Source organism: Poecilia reticulata, linkage group LG2 (assembly GCF_000633615.1).
Source record: "Poecilia reticulata strain Guanapo linkage group LG2, Guppy_female_1.0+MT, whole genome shotgun sequence".
Classification (NCBI taxonomy): Eukaryota; Metazoa; Chordata; class Actinopteri; order Cyprinodontiformes; family Poeciliidae; genus Poecilia; species Poecilia reticulata.
This window is the reverse complement of record NC_024332.1, coordinates 30,327,709-30,355,635: the sequence shown is the minus strand read 5'-3', so window position 1 is coordinate 30,355,635 and position 27,927 is coordinate 30,327,709. Positions and strand designations below refer to the sequence as shown.

At 38.7% G+C, this 27,927-nt stretch overlaps 2 protein-coding genes across 4 annotated transcripts; one reads left to right on the top strand and one right to left on the bottom strand.

The window, feature by feature from the left end:
• Positions 1–377: 377 nt before the first annotated feature.
• tlk1a (tousled-like kinase 1a) lies at positions 378–14,295 on the top strand. The gene is given in 23 exon segments (XM_008399522.2): positions 378–707; positions 709–747; positions 749–785; positions 6,106–6,227; positions 6,335–6,406; positions 7,831–7,906; positions 8,007–8,050; positions 8,183–8,278; positions 8,371–8,457; positions 8,562–8,654; positions 8,774–8,884; positions 8,965–9,101; positions 9,218–9,406; positions 10,234–10,300; positions 10,620–10,717; positions 10,896–10,977; positions 11,066–11,157; positions 11,260–11,349; positions 11,428–11,597; positions 11,681–11,816; positions 11,973–12,084; positions 12,157–12,264; positions 13,243–14,295. Coding segments are annotated over 23 exon segments (2,271 nt in total). The 5' UTR covers positions 378–665; the 3' UTR covers positions 13,414–14,295.
• Positions 14,296–14,937: 642 nt separating this feature from the next.
• On the bottom strand, positions 14,938–25,817 carry LOC103458600 (Golgi reassembly-stacking protein 2). Of its 3 annotated transcripts, XM_008399534.2 has the most exons (10): positions 25,360–25,817; positions 19,799–19,879; positions 19,499–19,702; positions 19,332–19,418; positions 18,532–18,662; positions 17,412–17,535; positions 17,174–17,306; positions 16,958–17,041; positions 16,570–16,683; positions 14,938–15,543 (listed from the first exon to the last, which is right to left on the bottom strand). In XM_008399534.2, the coding sequence occupies exons 1-10, from the start codon at positions 25,420–25,422 to the stop codon at positions 15,338–15,340; spliced, it is 1,227 nt and encodes a 408-aa protein (XP_008397756.1). In that variant the 5' UTR covers positions 25,423–25,817; the 3' UTR covers positions 14,938–15,337. The 3 variants fall into 3 exon arrangements, with proteins under 3 accessions (XP_008397756.1, XP_008397764.1, XP_008397773.1); XM_008399542.2 differs by lacking the exon at positions 16,570–16,683 and having other exon boundaries at positions 25,360–25,815; XM_008399551.2 differs by lacking the exon at positions 25,360–25,817 and having other exon boundaries at positions 19,499–19,716; positions 19,799–21,432.
• Between the last annotated feature and the right edge of the window lie 2,110 nt (positions 25,818–27,927).

The following is a 27,927-nucleotide window of genomic DNA, read 5'->3' as shown; positions in this document are numbered from 1 at the left end:
GAGTTTTCTGTTACTTTGTTGAAATGTGCTTCTTATTTGTTTGCCATTTTAAATGTATTTCACTAAATTACTGTATTATTTTTATATTTTTTCAGCTGTCTTTCAAAATACACCCTCGACAACAAGTTTTGCTTTAGACTATATAACAAAAATAAATCCGGAGTCGTTTTCTTCATTCTGTTCAATATGTTGTACTTACATATTTAGAATAATTCTACTTCAACAGCATTTTAATATTGACCGTTATTTTTAAATTGTATAAATTGGCTTGTAATATAACAATAATAATAACCTTGTCTTGTGAGGTTTCTTTATCAATGTCTAAAGTTTATTTATTTTCTACATGTAATTATCAGCCATGATTGTGGACATCGCCACGCACGCTCAGACAGACCGCATCACCTCTACGAGAAGAATTTTGCACACGCTGCGTGACGTTTCACAGGCAACCACTCGAAGACGGAGAGAGGTGGCCCTGGAGCCCGGACGCTCTGCTTAGGTGTAAAGAGGTTTGTGCCCTAAAAGAACACCAATTTTCCCGTTTTCTGTCCCTGTTGGTCTGGTGTACCTGTGTGAAAAGCAACATGCGGTCCACCGCACGGCTAGCTTCCCAGTCTGTGTGAGCGACCTGCGCTGCGGCACCTACAGATCAAAAAAGTAGCTTGATGAGAATCCAAAGTAGTGGAAGTTTGGAGGGGACGCCATCTTTGGTCCCAGCTCTCCACGTCCCCAACACGGACTGTGTTTTCAGCAGCATACCACGGCAGGGGTGAAGGCCTCGGAAGGTATYGTTAAACGTCTTTAAAGTCTCTACATATTCCCTATTTGGTCCTTTGACAGGGGATTAAATCAGTTCTTCTAAAACTACCGAACAAATTCTGTTCGCGAAAGCTGCTCGGCACTAGCTAACGTTTACAGTGAAGCGTCAGCTTCAAAGTCCATTGAGGCTGTTTGGGCTAGCTTGTAGCACCGAAGACAGGACCGTAGCTCAGTGCCCAGGCCAGTGTTGTAACCTTTTAGACAAATAACCTGCACTGGTGCAGAAAAATCTTTGTGGAGGACGCATTTAGACGTTATAATCGACTCATGTTTGACAAAAACATCACGTCGCTGGGAAGGCTAACTCTTGAAAACGAGTCAGTTGATGCAAGTAGAACAACAAGCAGTTTCTAGAAGTGTTAATGTTATATCGATGGAGTCCTAACAAGCAAGGTAAAGGTGTCCAATCCTTTGTGTCCTGATTGTAGTCTTTACATACAGAAATTTGGATTATGTTATATCTAATGATTGGATGTACTTAACGGGACATGAGTGCATTGAATCGGCTAGTAATTCAGATAAATTAGGCTGTTTGAAGATGTCCCCTTGCTATGGATGCTAACATACTGAACGCATGGTATCCCTRTTTGACCTCATCTCTTCATTTGAGTTTGCAAAACAGCCAAGGGGGATGAAAGCTGTTGTAACTCACTATTATGTGGCTCTTGYGCCTACTTTAGGGTCAGCATTTTTCACCAGATATTGCGGTGATGGAGGAGTGAGCTGTGCTGGCTTCTCCTCTGCTCCTTGTATTATCACTGTACCATACAGTGATTGACAACAATGATGGCTGCCTACATCACAATGCCACTTGTCATTGTTAAAAATGTGTTTCTCCTGCTCTGAAGTTGTAGTTGTCARTGATTTAGCTCAGGTGTAAACTCTACACTCATATCATGGCTGGGCTTTATTTCTGACTCTGAATGAGTCGTCCATAAACAGGTGGTCAGTCTGCTGAACAGCATGGAGTTAAAATGACATCCACAACAAGGGCTGTAAGGGTTCAACCGCAGGCTCCTGCAGGGGCTTGAAAATAGATAAGTCATACACTGAGGGGCCTTGTGTTTGAGACAGAAGGAAATCCTTGATAAAAAAGCACAAATGTTTGTGTGAAATTGGTATGCATGTTCTGTCTAACATTGGGGGGTATTGTAGGGCTCCTTAAGCCTGTTGTGAGTGCTGCACAAGTCGGATGTTGTTAATTTTTTTTTTCTCCAAGAAACCATATTTGTGGTTTCTTGGAAAAAAAATCTAAAGTGTCAAATCATAATAAGTAGAYGTGAGCCATCCTGTAGTTTGCTTCTAAATAGATGAGTACAGCTTGTTCTCCTTCCTTCAGCCAGTGGACAAGCAGTCAGTAGCAGCATGTCTAGGAGGGGCAGTACTTCTTCACCCAATACCCTAGAAAAATAACAATAACTTAGGTCATTGTGGCACATTTTCTTTTACCTAATTAAAAAATACTTTTAGCATTAAGGAGTGGTGCAGAAAGCTTGACCAATTTTAAAAGTTTAAAAGGGAAAAAAAATGTAATAACTCAATTTATGTTGTGATGCAGATCACAGGCACATACCTAATTAGGGGAATTGAAAGAGCAGAGTAAGACATTTCTCAGTTGCTTTTGTAATGAGTTATTAAAGTCTTTTATTAGTCAGAAGAAACAGTCATTTTGCAAAATAAAGCACTCAAGATGTGTTTTAAATATAGCACTTTGCATCAAATGCTGACGTCTTGGTCTCGGCTGATCTCTGTTTAGCAGATCTCGCATGACACAGATCTCACGTGTCCAAATACTGYCGAAACAATCGTCATGCTTTTCTTGTTCTTTCTGACAAATGGAGAACACACACTGTGCATTGGAAAATCCACATCAAACAATCTGAAACTCCAAAATATTCAACCTTTTTTAAGTGAGACATTTGTGATGTAGTCCGTACAATCTGGACTTCTGTAATCACTGGAACCTGCCGTTGATATGGGTCCAAATCAGACATAAAGATTGCAGTGAAAAGTGGCAAAGGGAAGAGTTTCAATAGTAGCACTTCCCTTGAGGGTTGCTTGAATGCCTACAACAGCTGCTTCCTGTGGATTTTGCAGTTCTTATTTTGGAGATCATCATTAGCAACAGTGAACATACCAGTCATTTATTACCAGCATGATTTATATTTGCCCATTCAAGCTGGTGGAAGTTAAAGGTGAAAGCAATGAGCTGGAAATGTGGTATCTGATTTACTGACACACTTATTTTATTCAGGTGTATGCTCTCGTTACAAAATAATCTTAAGTAATTGACGGCAGCTTTTTGTTTTGCTTTTGACTTGTGGCTCCTTGAATATGAAGCAAATGCAGACGGTCTTCCTGTGGTTAGACGGATGATTTCGACAATAAAATGTGCTGCTGCAGATTTGATTGGAAGTCAAAGACCTATTGTGGAGAAACGCAACAAGAATAGTTTGTTGGGTTCTTGGAGGAAATTGAACGGCTGCCAAATTGCTTCCAACATTTTTCTTATTGCACAGGAGGTGGAATTTCTATTGCATTCATCAGGAACATTTCCAGCGAAGAGATTTGAGGTTTACAGAGGAAACTCCCTGGAATGTTGAATTATAAATACATTTGAAAAAGAAAAAGTGGTGCCACATATGTAATGGTCTCAAGACTTCTGCAATTTCGCTTTCAGTAATAGTACATTTAAATTACTATTACTATTACAAGAAAGCCCAATTGTCTTTCTTTCTGTTTTTATTTTGTAGATTTTGGTAATATTTTAGTTGTGTAAGTTCTGAATACTACTGGTCTTTCTTTGGCTTCGTAATACTTTAATTCAATCACCTGATAAGTGTAGTACTTCAGTATTTACAGAGTAATAATTCTTATGTAGCTTTAACAGAGAATTCATGACATAACAATGTAGCAATTTAAATCCCGACTTCTTAAAACATGTTAAGTTTTCTGTACTTAACAAACTGGTTTGAGTTTATTTCTAAATTAATGAACAAAATAATTTGTTAGAAATTGAATCTATATTTAATAGGCGGTTCTGTGGATGAACTTAAAGGAAAATAATATATTTAACAGTTGGAAGTGTATGTCATATATTTTTGTGCTCCATTTAAAATTGGTGGCATGTCATTTTTATGTGTTACATCTTGTACTATTATCATTACAAGCAGTTTTCATGGTTGTATGTTATTTGCGGAAATAAGCTTCCTTTGTGCGTTACATGCAGAGAATCCAGTTTTTATTTCAGGTATTGTCGGAAATTTTATGAATCGTGTCCCAGATTCTATAAATCTGTTGCAGAAGTGGTGTTTTGTGTGGACATATTACAATATCAGCTTGGAAAACGTATCTTATAGGAACTAGATTAATTTTCATTTTACATCAAACATATTTTGATAACTGTTGTCTCCATCAGTGGGTCCACTGCAGTATCTGCGTTCTGTAGGTATACTGTTATAATTTACCATCTGGACATTTTACAGCAAATTTGCTGGTAAATCTCAAACCTGCCTCTGCCAGTTTTAGCTGATTCAGATTTTAAAGAGATAGAAATAAGTTGTTTTCTACTGAAAATTTAACTTGGTAATAAAGTGTTCATAGTTCAAACAAACGAAACAATTGTTTCTCAAAAGCAACTTTCAGTCACAAAGTTAGCAAAACGCTTCATGTTGTGGAACAGGTATATCTGTACAAATAAAACAGAACCACAATAAATGCAGCAGTTAGTACTTTACAGGACAAGTAATAGTTCACAACTTCTTTCCACAAACAAAATTTGCTACATTGTCAAATTTTAGGGATGCATGATACACCGGCAGAAATATTGGTATTGACTGTCAATTTTTAGCATATCAGTATCATCCCGTAGCTAAACTGACCCAATATAGACAACCGATGCTTATTTCCATGTTGTTGCTTTTTATGTTTCAGTAGAGGGACGAGGTTGGCCATGTGGTATTTGCTTGGTCATGTGACATGACAGTGATGTAGTGCAGGATTGGGAGATGTTTAACAGAAGCAGAGAAGTAATGTTAGTGGTGTGGTAGGTGTATCACGGTGTTGAAATGGTATTATAATGTATATAATATCAAAAATATTATTGGGTATCATTATCAGCCCAAATGTCCCTATATAAGTGCACTCCTAATTAATTTATTGTTACTAAAAAGTGAATTTAAGCAGCATTTTGGTCATGATCGATTAATTATTCATATTAAGAGGAGAGACAATCTCACCTTATTGCAGAGAGAACAGCCATGTTGGATGGTACAGCAGTTAAACAGGATATTTGTTTTCTTTCAAAAAAGGCAAAAATTATTGAGTTGATAATTCAATCTGTTTTTAGCATGCTGTGTTAGTCCAACCATGACCCTTTTAAGGCTAACCTTAAAAGGGTTAGCCTGACTAGTGTGGAATAAGTAGATTCTTATGTCGATGTTTCCTGATCCGGCATCTTTTAACTGACTATAACAGGGAAAACTCTTTCTGTTATTTACTGACTCCAATCATAGCAGCATTAGAACAAGCCCAACACGCCTCAGTAGAAAATACAGTTTCCTCTCTAGGAGCTTTGTTCAGCCTTTGTGTTTTCTCACAGTTAATTTTATGCACCTCACAGCTTTATGTCTTCATCCAGCTAAAACAGTTTCCACTTGATATGTTCACTGGTCAGAATTAAGATTTGAGTTTCTGATCAGCTATTCCTGACTGGTTGCTAAATTCCTTTTATTATTTTCACGCATCTTTATTTTTCCCCCTTTTTTAAACGGGTCTTGAACATTTCAACCTCTTGAAATGCTGGGTGCTTTGCTAAGGCCCCGGTAGCTTTTCAAAATGGTTGTCTCATTAAAGCACAGGTTTAGTGTGCCGGCACCTCTGTGTCTGCAGCAACACAGAATCCCAAGGAGCTCCTGTATCATTCCCACCGGAACGCAGCATTCAGCATCGCCTAGCAATCGAAAGATTCCTGTTGAACTCTCAGGATGGCAGCGCTTTGTAGCACAGAAAAGACTGTAACCTCCGCTCTGTTATAAAATAGATTTGACACCTGCAGTATTCTTAACAATATAGGATTATTTAAGTGTGGGGAAGAGTAAACTGTATTTGAAAAAAAAATTTTGTTTTCGCTGGAGTGGATTTTTTTTCAGTGCCCCTTGAGAATGGATATAAATGAGTTCTTTGTGTTAATGTTCTTACTACTGATGCTGTGCCATCTGCTCTTTATGGACCAATGAAAAACTTCAATTAAGTAGACTCCTAAATAACAGGTGTTTATCCACCCAGGCACCATGGAGGAGCTGCACAGCCTGGACCCCCGCAGACAGGAACTGCTGGAGGCTCGTTTTATGGGTGGGGTCAGTGGCAGCACAGGGGGAAGCACGTGCAGCACAAGTGGAGGAACCAAAGTGAGTCATAGTGTGTTAAGTTGGTTAAAATGGTGAAGGGTTTGTTTTTAATACTTTTTGGGGGGTCTCAAACTGATTCCAAGCTAAATGTTTTCTGTTTCCTGCAGGGACTGACCAACAATGAATGTTCAAATCATAGTTTTGGAAGTTTGGGATCCTTAAGTGACAAGGAGTCAGAGGTAAGGCAGAAACATTTCAAGTATGGCTTTAGAACCTTTTTACACTCATTACAGTCAGATTGACTAAACTACAATCCTCAACTTAATGATGAGATTCTACATTTAGAGCCACACACTAAATTGAACTGCAGTAGTTGTCACAATAAATGTCTAATCGTATGGGCCATGTATATCTCAGAAATATGACCAGCTGAATAGTCTTTCTGTTCAATAAGTTTCAGTAGTGAACAACCTCTTTGCAAAAGGAAAAAACAATTGTGACACAAACTGAACTTCTTTTGTTGAGCCATCCCGGAGGAAAGATGTCGACTCAACAAAGCTGTTTTGGGATGCTGTAGTTTGGTTGGCAAGCTTGCAATTGGAGGAGGAAAAGTTAGAAAACTCAGGAAGCTGCGGAGGATGACGGACTCCGAGACATCAAGGCACCTTAGAAAATTCCCCAGCTGTGTCGCTAAAATAAACAATGCAGAATTTCTTAATTTTCATAGTGAAATCATGAATGGACAAAATGTTCTTAATGCTGCATGTCTTTAAAAAGTTGCTCTTCTAATCATTGGCAACTGAACACTGGTCTGTGTTAATGTTGAGCTTGTATGTGTATCGCCATGCAGTGGTTTTAGTTGGTGTTTTGTTGAAGGGTTTGTGTTTCTCCCAAATGTCAACTGGTTGTATTTTGGATACATGAACAACAACCTAATCTATTTGTTTTTTTAAAACAAATATTCAAGGTGCCCATTAGCTTCTGCTTTTGTGATTAAATCACTTCTATTTTAGATTGTGTAGATGGATAGCTGTAAACTTTGTTTTTTGTTCATCCAGCATTTAGAAGCAGTCAGTCACAGTTTGTATAACAGGGTTATGATGAAGTGATTGAGACCACATGTTAAAATACTGCAATATGTGTCATGTTTTGCAATAAATGGATCAATTTTTCTGCTCTGCAAATGCAATTTTCAGTTTTTTAGTTTCCTCTTTAAAGTTAAATAAACACCTCCAGGGTGTTTTTATTGAGTATATTTGGGGATTATGCTTGTGGCCTTTTAGAAATAAAAAATCTTCCAGTAAATCTTTGGTTTCTGCTAAAACTGTCCTGTTTTTCCTCATTTAATTGGGGTCTGGTGTAAAAAGAGGCAATTCTACTTCATATTTGGTGGGCATATTAAACATACCCAGTATAAAATATATTTTATAACAGCTGTTATAGTTTGAAGATTTCACTTTGGCAGTTACTGACTTGTTCAACAGAAGTGATCCTGGTTTATGGAAATATTGAACTAATAAGATTACATACAGAAAAATCAAACCCAGATTAAAGAGTTTGGGATCAGCTGCATGCTCACTAAAGCCTCTTTCCAGATGGATAGCAGGTTGGAAGTTGTGTTGTAATAATCTTTTTTTTTTTTTTTTCAAATGTCATATTTCAGACTCCAGAGAAGAAACAGTCTGAAACAACCAGAGGCAGAAAAAGGAAGCCTGAGATCCAGTCAGAGAGCAGCCAAGGTTTAATTCTTTTTATTTTTGGACTTTTATTAAATAAGTCCAGAATATCTGAGAAAACATTTTTTTCTAACCTAAAATCTTCCTCCTTTTCTCTTTGAAGGAAAATCAGCTGTGCGAGGACCCAAAATAAGTGATTACTTTGATGTAAGGTTGCAGTTTAATATTCCTTATACATTTCTTTACCTTTCATGGCTTGTTTTAATCTCCTGTTAGCGAGAAGAGACCTCTGTAGTTTCTAGATGTGAAACTTTAACAATCCTCTTTATTGCCTATTAGTTTCAGGGAGGAAATGGGTCCAGTCCTGTGAGAGGCCTCCCCCCAGTGCTCCGCTCACCCCAGAACTCACATTCCCAGTCGGCTCAGGGCGTTGCTGTAAGTCATCCCACATCCTCAGATCCAGATCGTCTTTGGTTGCTCCATTTGATGCAAGTTGGTCTTAAAAAAATAATCTTTTTCTGTTTCAGGTTAGACAAAATAGTTCATCTCCTATTAATATGTCTTTTGGGGACCAGATGCCAAATCCAAAGCAACTATCAGTCAAATTTGTTCAGGTGAGGAGGATGGCTGAATTTTTGCATCAAGATGTTATTTTTAGTAGCTTGCATTAGTTTGAGAATCCTCCACTAACATTTCTGTTTTGTTTTTTCTACTTTAGACTGACCTTACAGTTTTGAAGTTGGCTGCCCTTGAAAGTACAAAGAACCTAGACCTTGAGAAGAAGGAGGGTAGAATAGATGACTTGCTAAGGGTAAGAGACAAACAGGACGGGTTTCTGATCACATTAGTGCCTAACAAATTAAATAAAGCCTTCCTAGTTTTTTTTTTTTATATTATGTAGCTGATGTATTTCCTGATCCTGCTTCTTAGGTAAACTGTGATCTCAGGAGGCAGATAGACGAGCAGCAAAAATTACTTGAAAAGTATAAGGAACGCTTGAATAAATGCATCACTATGAGCAAAAAGTTGCTTATAGAAAAGGTACATTAGGTTTCTTTCTTTTTACGGTTGAGATTATTTGTGAAATACGATGCAAATCATTGTTTGATATGATTGTTCAGAGCACACAGGAGAAGCAGGCCTGTCGGGAGAAGAGCATGCAGGATAGGTTACGTCTGGGCCATTTCACCACCGTGAGACACGGCGCCTCCTTCACAGAGCAGTGGACAGACGGCTACGCCTTCCAGAACCTCGTCAAGTAAAAGCCTTCGTTCCCTTCTAGTTTCACCTTAATCACTCGACTAAAACAAATCTTTTAATGCTGGAGAACATTTTGACTTGTGGGGCTTTAAAAATGCATATTTGCATCAACAGGCAGCAGGAGTGGATAAATCAACAGAGAGAAGACATCGAGAGGCAGAGGAAACTTCTTGCCAAGAGGAAGCCTCCGTCCTCCAGCAACTCCCAAGCACCAACCACGAACTCGGAGCCAAAGCAACGCAAAACCAAGGCAGTGAATGGAGCAGAGAGTGATCCCTTTCTAAAACCCAGCCTACCTCAACTGTAAGACTTTGCATGTGTTATCTTTAAAAGTTGTAGCCTGGGTGAAGATTTTATATCTATGTTATTGTAGAAATGTGGGTTTTGCTCTGTACTATGTAAAGGTCAGAGTTTCCTATAGAGCCTGGAAGAGGCTGGGGTTTAATATTGGTGTTTTCTGGATAAGTTTGTTAAAAACAAAGTACATTGCCAGAGTGTATTATTTAATTTTCTGTCTTCCTTTCTACCAGTTACTTCCTGCACTTTTTTCTTTTTTTTTCCTTTTCACTTTTTTCTCATCCTTGCTATTTTATTACAATTTTCCTGTTATGCTTCCTACTTTCCTTTTCTGTTTCCTCTCATCTTTTTGTTTTTCCTTTTTCCTTCATTTTATCCTTGCTGCTTTCATTCCTTTCTTATTCACCTCCTTGTTTGCTTTTGTGCTTTCTTTCTCATTTTTCCTGCTTCTTTCTTACATTCACTTTTTAATTTTTAATTTTAGTTTTCCCCCTATATTTGTCCATCCTTTCCAATTTTCCCACTTCTTTATCCTCAATTCCTTTTTTGTTTTGTTTCCTTTCCCTGCTTCATCTACTTCCTTTTTATTCTTCGTTTCTTCTTTCCTTCTGATCAATAGATCTGCAGTTAATTCACTTAATTCTGGTTTCATACTTTAAGCATTTATTCTTTTCCAATGAATTTCTCATCCTTGTTATTTTATTACGATTTTCTTGTTATGCCTTCCTACTTTCCGTTTCTCCTTCCTCTCATCTTTCTGTTTCCTTTTTCCTTCATTCCTTCACAGCTGTACTGTGAGTAATCTCCCCCTCTTTGCCTCTCATCCTGATTAGGCTGACTCTAGCAGAGTACCATGAACAGGAAGAGATCTTCAAACTGCGACTTGGACATCTGAAGAAGGTTTGTTTGTGATCACATAGTTTCCATAATCACTGCATGTTGAATACAATACTCTTTTTTTGTTTGTTTGGTTGGTTTTTGCAGCAATTTTCTTCAGTCATTATTTTAAACATGTGCAACAATCTAGTGTCATTACTTGGTGTGAAATCTAAAACTCAACTATTAGAAATTATTTAAATACTTTGATTTCCCACCTTGTTTAAGGCCAATCCAGCAGTTTTACTTTGGCAGGTTGTGATGATCTCCTCCTCTTCTCGCTGTCGGTTCTCTAAAGTTGCCTCTTTGCATTTGTGTGTTTACGTGCTTGAATCATTTATAGGAAGAAGCTGAGATCCAGGCTGAGCTGGAGCGCCTGGAGAGAGTCCGCAACCTTCACATTAGGGAGCTGAAGAGAATAAATAATGAAGACAGCTCCCAGTGAGTCTATATATAATCCTTTGACAGATGCTGCATTGACATAGAACATAATACGCGCACACGGATACTATCAACAGCCACTAAACTTGCTTTAAAGTCTGTTATTGCTTGACAAAAAGCTATGTGGAGAATGAGCTGAAATAATAAATGATACTTTTCTCCCGTTCTCCACCTTAAGATTTAAAGATCACCCCACGCTAAATGAACGGTATCTGCTCCTACACCTCTTGGGTCGGGGAGGCTTTAGTGAAGTTTACAAGGTAGGCTTGAAAGTGTTGCTGTCTCAGATTAAAGACTTAAAGGTCACCTGGTGCTGGGTTGCTTAAATTTACTACATGTGCCCTTCAGGCTTTTGACTTGATTGAACAACGATATGCTGCTGTGAAGATTCACCAACTTAATAAGAACTGGAGAGAAGAGAAAAAGGAGAACTATCACAAGTATGTGGGTCTAATAGGAAACCAATAGTTCATAATCTACTGTGTCTGGACTCGTTTTTTAAATTTTATTTAACGATGTAAAAACCACCTCGTTTTTGCCAGGCATGCATGTCGAGAGTACAGAATACACAAGGAGCTGGACCATCCCAGGATCGTAAAACTTTACGACTACTTCTCACTGGATACAGACACGTCAGTATCTGCCTGGATTCTTGTTCTTTCTGTGGTCTCTTGTTCGATGTCGGCTATAACCATTGATTCATTGAACAGGTTTTGTACCGTCATGGAGTACTGTGAGGGCAACGACTTAGATTTCTACTTGAAGCAGCATAAGCTAATGTCTGAGAAAGAGGCGCGGTCTATTGTCATGCAGATCGTGAACGCACTAAAATATCTAAACGAGATCAAACCTCCCATCATCCATTATGACCTTAAACCAGGTAAACGCACCGTCTGAGAGTTTACCGCCTCTTAAGGTTTGACCACAGGTTCAGTGTTGACCTTACTGTACTTTGACATGCAGGTAACATCTTGCTGGTGGACGGCACAGCCTGCGGGGAAATAAAAATCACCGACTTTGGTCTTTCCAAAATAATGGATGACGACAACTACGGCGTTGATGGGATGGACCTGACGTCGCAGGGGGCGGGAACATACTGGTGAGGGAATCATGCATGAAGGCATCATATTTATAGAGAGATGTTTAAAGGATTTACAAAAATCAACTTATTAAATGCTCCTGGTTAAATCAAGTTGTATTTAATGTGTCTAAATATTCCTCCAAAGACCTTAAACCGTATTGATCTGGTTCAAAGGTACCTTCCTCCTGAATGTTTTGTGGTTGGTAAAGAACCGCCAAAGATCTCCAATAAGGTGGATGTGTGGTCAGTCGGTGTCATCTTTTTCCAGTGTTTGTATGGAAGAAAGGTGAGACCGATAGTTTGATAATATTTGTCTTTTGGTAACTTGAGCCTGAACCAAGTTTTCCCTGTTTTCCAGCCGTTTGGCCACAACCAGTCGCAGCAGGACATTCTGCAGGAGAACACTATTCTCAAAGCTACTGAGGTCCAGTTTCCTGTAAAGCCAGTCGTCAGTAATGAAGCTAAGGTAGGAGACTTGCTTGTTTTTTGTATTGTTTGACATATTTGTTATACATTACCTGTATTGGAAAGTTTCAAAAATTGAATATTTTTCCAGCTCTAAGCAGCCTGGGTAAAGTGTAGCGGTTCTAAACTAGAAAGATCTGATTATATAAAAAATAACTTGATTATATCTTATGTTTGGTTTTAACATTTGACCTTTTCTTGTTTCAATTATTTGCACTAACACTGGTTTTTAGATGTCATATTCTAGGCCGTCACATGTTGAAAAACGGCAATTCTATATTATTCATCATGTTGAGGTATAATAAGCCTTTAATTTGATATCTTTTAATACAGTAGTACACACAAAACAAAAACAAAAAAACCTAATTAAAGTACATTTATACATCAGGGAACCGCACAAATTTTATTTTGTTTTATGAAAATTTCTCTAATTTATTAGACTTCTTATCAAAACCATTTTTATTCATGCCGTTTACGTTTGAGAGTCTGGGAACATTTAATGCATATAATCTATTACCACATTTCCAGGAGCTTGGCTTGTTTTCTGAGGCTTATTACTGCGTTTATTAGAAATAAATTACATGGGTAAAAATTTACTCCAGAAAAGATGCATCGCCTTGGTTCAGAGGCGATGCATGTTTTTTAAATTTTACTAGGCATATTAGGATAGAGTTTTGTAGAGGAAGACAGCAAAGTTCTTTAAACTCATGAAAGTTTTTATCAACACATTAATTCACCCATATCAGTGTAAGTTGTCTAAAGCTTGCTTTTTCTCTCAACCTTAAATGAAATAGATTTTAAATTGTTCACTGCTGCTGGTGAGAAAACAGAGTAAATTCTCATTAAGACTTGATCAACGTAATAATGTATCAGAACCCGTAGCTGTTTATTAGAAATGGCTCAAATCAACTTTGCAATCTAAACTGTAAGAACCCAGACGGGACAATAATGAACCGATTTTCCTTTTTCCTCCCTTCAGGCCTTCATAAGACGCTGCCTGGCCTACAGGAAGGAGGATCGAGTCGACGTTCTCCAGCTGGGAAGCGACCCCTACCTGCTCCCTCAAATGCGAAGATCGAGCTCCTCTGGAAATCTACAGATGAGCGCTGCTAGTGCTGGCTCAGCCTCATCCAGTCTCATCTCATACTGACAGTTTTGAACTTTATAAGAGAGGCCAAGCAAGAACTGAAGTTGCAACTGTGAGGCTCATCGGGAGGCCTGGACTTGTGACCGGGGCAGCAGAAAGAGCAGGACCGGAGCGGGGGGATGTTTGTTGGCCTCCTCCGACCTGCGCCTGGATTCTTCTCCTTTATCGGGACTTTTATCAGCGGAAGGATGGAGAAGTCGTGTTTTACAGAACGTGTTGGGATGGGCGTCCGACAAAAGCACTGAAACTATGTATTTTGAAGAAAATGTGACTGGACACCCTGTAGAGAAGTTGCAGACGGATGGAGCATTCAGTGGCTGAATGGAGATTCGGCTGTGTGCCATTTGATTTAATAAGACTGTCCTGCCAGGATGCAAATGATTCAGCTGCTAGAAGTTAATTTACTGTGAGGAGAAGTCAGTCATTGTTACGTAGAATTAAAGAAATTTCACTATTGATTTGGTTAATTGTTCCGTTTTTGTTTTTATCTCCCCCACAAATGTTAGGCTTTAATTTGAGTAACTTAGCCATGGGAATGTAATGTGTAGCATATAAGTGGCATCTAGTGTCATGTAGGCTGGAGCAGCATACTTACATACATTAAATGCACAAAGTAACCAAATGTAGAAAAATGATGTATAAAACCCTATGCAGGAATATTAACAAATTGGAAACTGTATATGCTGTATAGGTGAATTTTCAAATTTTGAGCTGCAGCAGTGATGTGTTAAAGGAGTTAAAAGTTTTCCTGACATAAAATGAGTTTCCTGGAGTGTTTTCATTTTGCTGCTTTGCTGCTCTTACTTTTTCAAGGGCTGTATGTTCCACTTTGGGTACAAGTTGTACAGTTCTGCTTAGAGTGAATAATAAATTCCAGGAAATGTTTTTTTTTCCTCAGTGAATGTTATTGATGACCTGATACCCAATTCCTATCAATATTTACTGGTGCCTTTCAGTGTAGAATAGTCAAAACTAAATTGCACAGAAGGGGCTCAGCCCTCTGACAGTGGATTAGGTGGATGATTGGATAGAAAAACTAAATTCTGTGAAAATCAGATGCTTTACAAGTTTTTTTTGTTAATTTTGGTAATTATGACATGACTCAAACTCACTTTGGCATCCTATATGGTGCAGGACCATTAAACCAATACAAATGTGCTAAAATATAGGCTAACAAAGTGCAAAATTTGTCCACAATGTCAGTTGATGCTGGATGCTTTGCATTTTCCTTCCACATAACTTGTTTGCTTTCATCCTTGTAGATATTCAGTGACTGAACAGTCAGATCAGCGTTGTTGGTAGTTTGATGGTAGGTTTCCTGACCACAATTTGTCTGAGAAATGTAATGTTGGGTTTTCATCATAACTTCTTGACATTAACAGAGCACTCTAAAAACGTTTTTAAAACGGTTTCTCAAATACTTAGCCACCACGTGTAGTCAAGGCTATACCACCATCTTCTGGTGATATGTGGAACTGCATGTTTTTCCTTAAAAAAAATCAGGAAGAACCAGAACAGAATAACGAGTCAAGATTATAACAAACTTTACTATGCATTTTCTTTTTCAAAGATGGTTTTACAACAGTGCAAACAAACCTGAAAAAAAAAAAGAATCCTCAGCAGCAACGTCTTTTTTTTTTTAAATCTTCCTCGATACTTTTCAGTAATCTAACCACTAAAATGAAATGATGCCGACAACCGCATTAGTTTTCCCACATTTTATGATCGGCTTCTGGGGACAAGTGAAAATGCATAGTACCAGCCTTGAGTTATGTCTAAATTCAGCTGAAACTCCTCGCATGTATCTTCAGCGTCCTCCAGGAGCTCGGATGCAAACATGGTTTAAACGACCCATTTGTCAGCGACTGACTGCTTATGCTGTGGAAGGACTTGAGGGCGAGGTGTCGTCTTTATGAGTTCCCTCGTGCTAAGATGAGTCCACAGTTACAGTGAAATTAATTGCTCCCGAGTTGGGCACTGATGAATGGTTGGGGGCTTTGGTCAGTGAACTGTTCATGTGGATGGTGGAAGAGGGATAGATGGTGGGGTGTGAATTAACAGCAACGGGTGGATAAATGAAGTCGGAAGGAGTAACACTGGAAACTGCGGCTGGAAGGTTGAGAGGAGGAAGACCTGCAGAGAGCAACAGAAATAAGAAAGCTGCATTAGAAGATTTATTTTATCTGAGTTAACATAAAATGCATCTTTCAAATTATGACTGTATTTATTAGACAATCCCTTAGTTAAAAAGGTAATCATCCTGCTTGCCAAGTCAGGGGTTTACTATGATTAATCGCAAGACCTGCAATATCAATAAAAGACTCAAATGGAACCCGTCTGACAACATGAAGTAGGCCAAACAACTGCAAAAGGAAACAAACAAATGATGTTCAAAGACATGGAGATCAGAATGGAAAAGGTTACAAAGCCAATTCTAAAGCTTTGGGATTCCAGGAAGCCACAGTGACAGCCATTTTTCCATAAATGGAGAAAAATGTTTATGGTAATGAACCCTCCCAGGAGGCAAAATTACTGGAAGAGTGCATCTGCAATTCATTCAGGAAGTCACCTAGCAACACAGCATCTAGAGCTCTGGAGGCCTCGCTCATCTCAGTGCTCATGAATCAATCTCACACAAACAGAGCAAACGCAGCATCCGTGGGAGAGAAACCTCTACTGACCAAAAAGAAAACAAAGACCTGTCCCACATTTCCACAAATAAACCACCTCATGTTCCCCAAGACTTCAGAAAATATTCTGTGGACCGTTGAGAAAACAAGTGTGTGCACGTTGCATCCGATTCAGAAAAAAATAAAACAACCTCATACTGACTCAAACATGTTTGATACTTGAGGACCTGAATGACTTAAGTGGCAAATTCTGCCATCTATCCTGACTGATCAGTTTATCACCGGGTTTAAGGGGGAATTTTCCACATGCGCACGTTGCTGTGGATGGCCTTTCACAGTCAAAAAATTGAAAACATACAAAAGAATTTTGAAATATTGCATGCCATCAACCATTTACAGCAAATGAAAATGTTTAAACAAGAGGATGTGCGCGATACAAGCAGCTACGCATTTTCACTGTATTTTTGTGAAATACAAAACTTCAAACAGCGTTCACAATCTAAGCACAGAGAAGTGAAGCGCAGCATACCGTCATGCTGTATCCCAAGTCCAGGCGGCAGAACATGACCCACTTCTGGCAAAGCAGCGTTTAGGTTCGGGAAATTAGGAAAGGCTGGAATAGCTCCAGGAAGGGGAATCAAGCCTGAGCGACAAGAAATCAAATCCCTTTTTTTTCTTCCCCCAACTAACACACAATTTAAGTTAATTGGCAAAGTATCCAAACTAACAGCAGTTTCAATGATCTCGTTTCTAAACTTGTTGCAGAACTTTAAACATGTAGTGTGACGCCATCAATAACTCCAGTATTCGAGATAATTATATGACGTACCTAATGAAACCCTTGATTCATTTTCTTTAGCCGTTTATTCTTTTGTGCAACATTTGGTTACTCGTGATGTAAAAACAAGCTCACAAACCTGGTTGTGTTGCAGCACCATTTACAGTCAAAGGGAGCGTTTGCTTGGGAATTACATGGTTGGGCGGTGGGATGATGGGAATTCCTGAAACAGCAGGATGGTAGTAGAAACATGTCAACGATGGGGGGGGAGGCGGGGAGGAAAGGTCAATTTAATGCGACTGGTAAATCCAGGATTTGCCAGTAAAAATTTGAAAGAATCTGATCAGTGTTTTACCTGTCGGCGTGTTAACGAGGACAGCCGTTGGCTCAGAGCTGACTGACAAGCTGCTGAGAGGCTGCTCTAATCCAATTGGAGCAGAAGACGAGACGACAACTGGAACGGTTGGAATGACAGCAGAGAGTTGGACCTGGTAACCAGAATTTCTTTATCTCTAAATGTCAACAAAATCTCAAAAGAGATGAAGCAATATGAAATTTTTCCGGATTGAGTTGCCACGGACACGTCACCTTACCTCTGTGTAGCCGTCTTTGGGTATATGAGACGCCTTATGATTCTGCGAAGGGGAACGGGAGTTCTTTTCCTCCTTAAGCGTAGGTATCCTGTGCAGGTAACCAAACCCAATCTTACATCCGAGACTGCGGAAACAGAAATGCGGACAAAATAGCAGAACGGCTCAAGAAAGGTTGTTTTTTTTTTTTTCCCAGAAATGAGATGCTGAAACAAACCAAACCCATAGTGAAACTCTGAAAGCAAAACTAAAACATTTAATGATTTAACACATTAATAGCTTCAAGTTCAGTTCAGTCACAAAGAAACTCTAGAGGAAATTTTAACCCAGGACCTGTCTGGGTCTATGAACAGCAGATAAGTCGGGGATCACACATTCACCTGACTTGTCAGCACCCTAGTCTTATGTTTATAATCAAGTAATTTATTTATTTTTGTTTGTTTTAATGCAATCTTTACTCTGAAAAGTCTGCTTTTCTCACACACATGGAAAGCATTCCCTGACAGTCAGCTGGCGGGTGAACTTGGTCAAAACGATGACGCAGAAAAGTTCGAGGAGTTTTCAAACGTCTGGCCTGCATGACGAGTTTCAAAGGGATGGCCACGTGCAAGAGCCCAATATATAAAACTCTGTTTAGTTGAAGACCAGCTCTTCCTCCAATGCAGTAGAATCACTACCGTTCCTACTGCTGGAGGAGAAAGAGGAGCATTTAAGGTATGTCAGTTGACAAATGGTATGCAATGGCGTACTTTGGTATTTCCTTTAGTCGTGCCAAGCTGACAATCCTGCTTGAAGATAAATGACTAACCAGAAGAGTGTCTTTTTCTATTCTTGGCTAAAGATGGGAGAGAAAATCAGATTTCACAATCACTTTCAGAGGAGGCACCATATGTATCCTGCACCTGCTTTTTGGAATTAGGTGAAGTTTCATTCATGCATCTGGCCCATAAAGATTCAAGTAGAGAGGATCGGCAGATTTGCACCGGAGGCAATTAGGTTTTGTGCCTCTGTTTTTTATGTCTCAGTAAAATGATCAGCAAAGGTAATCTCTCCAATGTGTTTTCAAAAAGTATGACCTGAATTTTCCATTGTCAAAAGGCAACGTGGATCGTTTTCATCATACCTGCCATCTCCGCCCCAGTCAGAGTTCGGGGTGATGATCACCTCGCGGCAGTTGTCTGCGTCCGTGTTGTAAACGTAGAGCTTCAGCTCCTTCCCTTCGTGCGCTTCGACGAGAGAGAACAGGTCTTCGCTCTGAACAAAAACACAGGCCAGGCATAGATATGCAGCAAATTTGATGTTAAGTGTCTCGTAAAAGTGTCAGTCCACACAGTAAAAACAAAGCGGTGGCAGCGTCGTGTTGTGTGGATGCTTTGGTTCAGCAGATACAGGAGCAAATCCTGACAGAAAAACTGTCAGAGCTTCACTTTCAGAAGGCTGTCAACCCTAAACATTAAGCCAAGAACTACAATGAAATGCTTTAGATCAAAGCATATTCGTGTGTTGAAATGGCCTAGTCAAAGTCAAGACAACCTGTAACTTGAAAACTGTTGTTCTCAGATACTCTTCATCCGATCTGACATTCCTCTTTATAGAGAAGAATTGGGCAAACAATGAAGCGCTGGTAGAGACAGAGCAAAAAATGAGACGCAGCTGCGTTTGCAGTGAATCCACAAAATACTGACTCAGTACCACTGAATACAAATGCACGCCACACTTTTCAGATTTGTACTTCTATTGAAAAAAAAAACAAAAAAAACGTAGAGACCAAAGTATAATTTTAATTTAAATTCAAAATTCTTCATCACTCCATCTGTCTGACATGAAAAAAAATAAATAAAAAATTCTGATGTTTGCAGTTGAAGAGTGAATAGTTTTGCAAGCCGCCACACAAAAGACTTCTAATCAGCACAGAGGGCATACCTCACGCATAGCCGTGTCCGCTCCGATTATGTAGTCAACGTAGGGCCTCAAATCAGCCAGGCCTGCAGGAGAGTTTGGCTCCACCTCCTTAATAAAGAAACGCACTCAAGCATTAACTCGGTGGATCTGATGGCAAACAGAGCCTCAAACGAGACCTGCACACTCACCAAGACGTGCCAAACGTTTTGATTGGCCCTTTCAAAGCTGCAGAAGCGAATGCTGAGCCCCAGAAGGCCCTGGCCGCCCCACGTGTTGCTGGGTGTGATGGTCGTCTCCCGGACAGTTTGCGTCCTGCTGTTGTACAGCAGCATCTTGACGGGCCTCTCCACGTTCACTTTCAGCAGCTCTTTCAGGGTGTCGTTGTCCCTGTTCTGTTGCGGACATACTTTAATACTTTAAAAATCAGCGCTCAAACATTAAGACGGCGGTCCGAGCCCTGGATCGGGATGATTCACATAAACACCTACCAGCCTAGTGTCACAAACTGAGATGATAAAATCGAAGAATGGCTCCAGTCGTGCGCGGTAACCCGGGGAATGATCCTGCACCTGAAAAGGTTCACAGGGGTTTTCAGTTCAGGACAAGCGCACCAAAGCAGAACAATTAGGAATGAAGACGTACGTCCGGTCCTTCAAACAGACTGTACATGAAATCCTGTTTGATATGCACGTTTTGTGCCAAAGCAGCAAAGAGAAGATAAAAAATTTAAAACGGAAACCGGAGAAAGATGAAAACAGAATATTTGACATTGCCTGGGTATGTGCATTAGTCACTGAAAAACTAGGCTGTTATGCACATAAATAAATATAGGCAACTAATTATAGAAAAGGGAAAAACACACACACAGAGTCCATATTTAGAACCATCTTTGGCATGAATGGAATTCTTCACATCAGCCTCTGGCATCTCAGCTCACTCCGCTTTGCCTCGTTGGCTCAGTTCACCGACGCCTGCTGGGATTTGTTGTAAAGTTTCTGTGACGTAATTTTAAGGAGGCCCAGGTCAGACTTTGAAATGGGTAATTTAAAAAATAATAATAACAATTTAGTTCCGTTTCATACATTTTTGTTTCATAAATTTGAAAGCTGAAAATGAATTTGGTGAATTATGTCCCACAGTCCAGCTTGGACATGAATACGTTTTCTGAAATTAAGTATCTGGCCCTTTTGGAAATTTTCTAACTTGTCTTCCATTTGAAGTGTTGTGATTAGTTGAATATGATGTGCAATGTATCCTACAAATGTCCATAGAAAATGGTTTCTTATTTTACCTGCTACAGCATAATAAAGACTATTATTCTGTTTTTCCATTTTTTGCAGACTTGTCACTGAATAGCTTTCGATTTTTGCCTCCACAGTACATTTATCTTTGTCTTATAATTTGGCCTAACTTCATTATTCCAGCCTTTACTGTTGGACAGCTGATTTCTTGTTACATACAGTAAAGACTTCAGCACAGCACAAATGGTTCCTATTAGTAAGTTCAGGTAAAAAAAGGCAAAAAGGAGATGAAAACAGTGGCGTTAGACTTTCTTGGTATTTAAGAAAAAAAAAAAGTCAGTTGAGCATCCTGGGTATGTGGACTTTCTAAGACGTTTTTTAAAGAAGCAAATACAGTTTTTATGGCAAGCAGTTTTAGCATAAATTGGGTTTTACTGCCCTTACATTCCAGATATCTCAAATTGTTTTGCATCTAGACGTTTTAGCGATGCAAGATATCTCTAATTATATTTCTACTAGACAAAATAACTATTTGAGATATCTCCAATTACATTCTGACTAGTCGAAATGATGTCAGATTTACCATTGACTTGTATGGAGACTTCAGTTAAAGATATCAAAAATGAATTACTGACCATCTGAAATACATATTTCAGATATTTACAATTAAATTATGGCTAGTCATAAAGTAAATTCAAGATATCTCGATTTTGGTTTTGACTAGTCATAATTGTAATTAAAGATATCTCTAATGACTCCATAATTCAAGATATCTTAAATGTACTTTTGGATAGGAGAAATGTAGTTTTGACTAGTGAAAACTAAATTATAGATATCTTAAAAGCAAATAATGACTAGACCCACTGGCTCAGGTTATAAGAGGAAATAAAATTAGTTACCATAACTACGCGGGTGATACACAGCTCTACATCACGATGTCACCAGGTGACTCTGAACCCATCCAATCACTGAACAGATGCTTAGAACAGATAAATGTGTGGATGTACCAAAACTTTCTCCAGCTGAACAGAAACAAAACTGAAGTTATCATCTTTGGACCTAAAGAGGAGCGAACCACAATCAATGCACAGCTTCAGTTWTTACAACTAAAAACCAGCGATCAGGCCCAAAACCTGGGAGTAATGATGGACTCTGACCTGAACCTTCAGAGCCACATTAAGACAGTCACAAAGTCGGCCTTCTATCACCTGAAGAACATCTCTAGGATTAGAGGACTTATGCCCAAGCGAGATCTAGAGAAACTCATCCATGCGTTTATCTTTAGCCTCATTGATTACTGCAACAGCGTCTTCACAGGTCTGACTAACAAACAGTTGCAGCTGATCCACAATGCTGCTGCTCGTGTTCTCACTAAAACCAGGAAGATAGAGCACATAACAGTTTTAAAGTCCCTACACTGGCTCCCTGTAGCTCAGAGAATAGATTTTAAAATATTGTTGATAGTTTATAAATCAATGAACAGTTTAGCACCACAATACATTAAAGATCTGTTATTGCTGTACCAACCGTCTAGACCCCTCAGATCTTCTGGTTCTGGTCTGCATCCCCAGAACCAAACGAGGAGAAGCAGCATTCAGTTTCTATGCACCACAAATTTGGAACAAACTTCCAGAAAACTGTAAAACAGCTGAAACACTGGGTGCCTTTAAATCTCAACTTAAAACCCACCTGTTTAGAGTTGCTTATGGCTAAATTAGGTTTAGAGTGCGGGGTTTGATGTCTTTGATGTTTTTATCTTTACTTTTCATCTAGTTAACTACTTTTTATTTCTCTTTCACACTGTCTATGTAAAGTCCCCCCGGAAAACGTCCCAGTTAAACGAATCTATATTTAAGGGTGTGAGAATCCTTGTTAAATGACATCTTAACTAAAACTCTGAGGTGTGAGACGCTTAACTGAAGTCCTACAAGGTTTTAATGTTCATCTTTTTTAATCTTTTTTTTCTTTTTCTTTAAAAAAATTCTGTTTTTCTAACTGTTTATTCACTGTCGCATGCTGTTTTTATTTTAATTATGTAAAGCACTTTGAAATACCTTGCTGTTGAAATGTGCTATACACATAAAATTTGATTGATAGACAAAACTAAATTAAAGATATCTTTAATTGTAATTTTGACTAGTCATAATTGTGTTGAAGTCTTGAAGATATCTTAAATCGTAATTACGGATATGTGATCCAGTGACGTCATTTGAGATATCCTGAAAATAATTTTGACTAGTCAAAATGTAATTGAAGATATCTTGAATTATTATTCTTACTAGTCAGAATGTAAATACAGACATCTTAAATTACCGTTCCGGATAGTCAAAATATAGTTTTGTCTAGTCAAAATGCATTTTTAGATATCTGGAATGTAATAAMGGATAGTCCGACGAAACAGAATTTATGTTAAAACGGCTTGCCATACAGTGTTGTCCTCTTCGAGTCTGAGCTCAAACTTAATGACCTCAGAAGGAAAACATACAAACTTCTGGGTTAAACGTGTTTTATGGTGAAACAGGTTCAGGTTTAACTCGTCTGAAGAACAAATAGGTGGTGATGAATGACGGTGACACCTGCCTCTGAGCAAGTACAGAGGCACATTTAAATCACCCCAACAAGAATATTTTCCACTCTATCTTACGGAACTGAGATGTTTTGAGAATAAATTATCGTCGCTGGTTGACTACAATCAAAGGATTACATTGTGGATAATCTGCACTATGTCAACAAACCGCACCCTAAGAGTTTTAAGGCTTTTTGGGGTCACTTTTCAAATTTTCCTCATCAGTTAAAACAGCAAATGAAGGTGAAAGTTCACTGCAACACCAGCCAGCAGGTCAAACTTGTTAAAAAAAAAAAATTAAAACGAATGAATGTAAAGGGCATCTTTGTCATACGTTACGCAGGTGACTGTTGATTTTAGATGGAGACACCTGCCTTACAAGTTTAAAAAAAAAAAAAAAAAAAAAGAAAAAAACCCGCCCAGTTATTAAATGCCGTCTATAAACGCTCCAGTCTTTGTCTTTGTTCTCCCTGGCAACCTTCAGTCTGACCAGCAGGTTTTTCTTAGAAAGCAAAGGTCTCCTAATTCTTCTTATGCCTCTTTAAATCCCTCACGAGCTTCGAGATTTTTGGAAACGAGGCAAATGTCCTTCCAAATATTTAGCAACAAAGTTTTTCTATTGCGTGCGGTTGCCCATATTGCAACCACACTAGATCCGACGAATCTAGTGTGACGTTAGCCATTATAAATAGGAATATGTATCTGGGTATCCAAATTTATTTCTCAGAAATTGAGATATTTTTTTTTTTTTTCAAATTACATTTTGCAAAACAACTTTTAAGATGAATTTTAAAGATGTAAACTTTTAATGAAATATATAAACGAAATGCACAGACATTCATTTGGTGACCTGTTTTCCACACAGCAGTATGCCTGAATTTTTAAAGGTTATATTTTGCAACAACAATACCAAAATGTGTAAAATAATAATTTTGGTCCGATAAATACACATTTCTTTTTTGTTATATTAACTAATGGCTTAACCTTAGATTTGCTTAAATATGTTAAACTCAAAATCAAAAACACTTTGGATTGTTGGTGTGGTGGTGCAGCGGTTGAGCACAGCCCACATAAGGAGGCCTTAGTCCTTGACTCGGCCGTCGCAGGTTCAATTCCCGGCCTGGTGACTTTTGCCGCATGTCTTCCCCAACTCTCATTACCCACTTTCCTGTCAATTCACTATCAAATAAAGGCCACTAGAGCCAATAAAAAAAAAAACACTTTGGAAAAAAATATTTCATGCACGAAAGGGTTGAGATTAATTTTAAATAATTCACATCAGTATTTGGTTGTAATTGGTTTCAACTTTCTTTGTATAAAGCCTTAGAACAAGAATATATTATTTTGGTGTTGAAATATTGGATATTGAAATCACAGCTGTTGACCTTTATCGCTCATTAGGTTTGGAAATAATACACATTTATTGCTCCTAAAGTAAAAAAATAACAGATTAGGGACAATCTGCTTTGATGCAAAGCCCTACTTTTGTGTTTGTAATTTTCTTTAAAAAAAAAATTTAAAAAATGAACAAAGAGAGACTGACAACATGAGGTAAGCTAAAAGATCTTCAAAAGGATCCCATCTGGTCCTGATAGGGGTAAATAATTGAGAAACAGAAACCTTTACCTGTTTACATTTACATTATTTTTATCTGACCTTATAGTTTTCTTGTTTTTGAGCTCGGTTGTTTTAGTAAAGCTTGACCTAATTCTCCACTGAGTGGGTCCGAATAAGATCTCCAAATGATATTTGGTCCTCAGTCCAGAGTTGGATGTGCAGATAAAACTATCCCAGGAATCCCTTCTATTCAGACTAAAGGTGGGGACAGGACACACCTTTCTCCATTAGTCATGTAGTGGCCACACCGGTTATTCTGGCATCAAGGAGAATAACCTCCTGAGAGCTGCGAACCGGAGATGAGAACTGCACAAACAGGCGTTAAAAACACGTCCAACATTTCATTTCATTTAAATTCATAGATGTATTCATTTCCTGGCGCACTCCAACCAAACCGGAGCGGACCCTCCGCGACAACCTCGTTAATCTGCTCCACATTAAAGACGAGCAGCTGTTTTCACATCTAAAGTAACAAGGAAATGCTTTCTATGGCGGATGTATATCTCCATATGTGAATCCTCCTCGTGTTCCCTATTAGATACAAACCAATGCACCGCAGTGTGTCTTAATTTCCTAGAGGAGCGTTAATGTTAGCCGGGCAGGCGACCATTACAGCTGCTCTTACCCGAAGGACGTGGTAACCTTCGGATCCTCCACCGGGGATCTGGACGCTCTGAGAGCCCCCCATGTCCCCCCCCCTGAATCCGACCGCCGCGGTGGGATATTTGCGCTGGTTTAACAGGCGGCTGCTCTGTCGGAAAGAGTCATGTCGTGATTCCTGTCGTTCGTGGTGTCCTGCTGCTGCTGCTGCTGCTGCTGCACTTCCTGTGCTGCAGTCCTCCCTCCTCCCTACCAGCTGTGTGATGACAGCATCTCCCGAGCTGTGATGTCACCGACTCCAAAAAATACGACACGCAGGTGTATCTCAGTGAATTACAATAGGCAAGTTCGAACAGAATAAAATTTCATGATCATATACTGACAGCTAATAACCCCCCTCAACATTCAGCTGACATAAGCCCAGTCAAAAAATGAAAGCGGATAGAAAAACAGGTAATGCCATGATGACACGATGGCCATTAACAGCAGGTGTAGCCTGGATTGGTAATTGCTAAAGAGGCTGGTTGTTCACAAAGCGTTGTATTCGTGCATATTAATGGAAAGTAGCGCGGAAGGAAAAAGTGCGAGATAACAGCAATCTCAAGAAGATTGTGAATTTAAACAGAGTCAACAGTTTGGGGGATATTACTGCTTGAAGTGTCATTTCTTCTCCAGCTGCTTGTCAGCCAGATTTTATCAGCAGAAGCCTCTTACCAGGTAAAACAAAAAAATTTTGCATTTCATTTTGACAGTAAGTTCAAGAGTTTGAAAATTCCCAGTTGCTTAAAAGTTGAAGGTTCTGAAATACTTAGAATCTCAAACAACTTGCTGCATATTAGTGATTTGTTACATTTATTGTATTCTTTTTCACTGTTTCCTTTAAGTTGGACCATTCATATGATTTATATTTTTCCTTTTTAAAAGTCACTATTTCAGTCCAATTTTTTTCCCCAATTTGCTCAATGTCAAGATTTCCATATGTGTTTTCTTTTCTTTCTTTCCTTTTTTTAATTTGTTTCCTCTAAACTCACTACCTTGTTTGTACTTTCTCTCATTTTGACACCCAAATCTCCGGATATTACTAATTGCTTTAACCAAACTTTGGTGCTGGACTTCTTCAAATAAATAAGCAGCCTATGATCAAATAAATAAAGCAGTTTGAGGTTATATGTACATATTCTCCCCAATGTAAAGATGTTCCTACTTTTAAATATTCCTACTTCTTTATTTTTCGAATCGTCCTTTGAAGCTCGTCTTTAATTTTAGCGGAACGATTCTTGAAGCAGTAATATCAGCACAATGCTGCCCCCTACCACAAATCAGATGAACTGCAGGGTGCTTGGAACAGCAACTTTGAATAATGTCCTGTTCCTTATTGCACAATAAACTAACACGAATTCATGTGTTTCTGTAGAAGTTAGTGGCGTCATTGTGTGTGTTTCAATACCTTACTAAAATAAACTAGAAAACCAAACAAACAAAAAATAAAAACAATTGCTGGGTATGTATCCCTGTCAAAGAAAGATCTTATTTACAAATTAGATTTCACAAAAACAAATGGGCATACAAAGAAAAAGGTTAAAAAAAACAACAACAATTATTTGCTCCCCTTGCTTCGGGTATAATTAGCAAACTAGAATAATAGTTTTTCCATAGAAGACATCTGTAAAGGTCAGAAAGAGTTGAACATGCAACCTCTTCAGGAGATTGCAGTCACAGGATCTACAACTGTTTGAATAAACTTGTATGAGTCACAACAACGCCGATTTCCCCTTTGGAGTCGACAAAGCGTTTTGAATTGAATTACATTTGAACGGATGAGAACAAAAACTGCTGAGCAACTGAGGCTCATCTTCAGGAACAAAGATCACCGACTTGCCAGCAATGTGTGTTTTCAAATAAATTAAACATCTCCCAAGTGAAGTGATTCAGTGACTGCAACTCCTTTTTTATTGTTTTCTTACAACTGAAATAGAAATGCTTGGATTTTAAACTATTTCCTATCATTTTTAAGTTTCCTTTTTTAACGATAGTTTCAAAGAGGAGTTCTGTAGACGTTCATTGTTATTCCAGAGCGGTGCTGTGGTGTTTTGCATGGAGACACTTACCCTTTCAAGCTGTAGATAAATAAACTCCAGAGTTGAGCAGCTGCTTGGTGATGCCTTGAAACAATAAGACCACTGCTCTGGGTCGCTGCACTAAAATTACTATTCTGCACTCCCTCAAGATTTTACAACTACAGCTGCAAAAGAAAAAAAAAGTGTAATACCATTTTATTTTGTCACTTTAACCACAGAAATCCAGCCTGCGAAAAAAATATCCTCTGAGTGGACTAATGCTGTACATCTTTTAGAGGTCCAGGATATTTTTGTCTAATATATAAATGCTGATGTATTTGCTCTCTGCTCCACAAGGAGGCAGAGAAAAGAAGTGCAAATCCGATTTAAATAAAATCCTACATCTATAACTATGCATAAACATTATGTATAAACTTAAACTTTTCCACATTTTCTCACATTGCTGCTATAAAGTTTAACCGTTTTTTGTTAGGTTTTTATATGAAAGACCAACAGAAGATGATCCATCTTTGCTC

Excerpts from the sequence above, each read along its gene's own strand:
- LOC103458600 (XM_008399534.2), bottom strand. The coding sequence starts at position 25,422 with ATGGGGGGCTCTCAGAGCGTCCAGATCCCCGGTGGAGGATCCGAAGGT. Across the intron at positions 19,703-19,798 it reads CAGTTTGTGACACTAGGCTG|AACAGGGACAACGACACCCT; the intron begins GTAGGTGTTTAT and ends TGTCCGCAACAG. Across the intron at positions 15,544-16,569 it reads ACTTGGGATACAGCATGACG|GTCTTCCTCCTCTCAACCTT; the intron begins GTATGCTGCGCT and ends TGCTCTCTGCAG.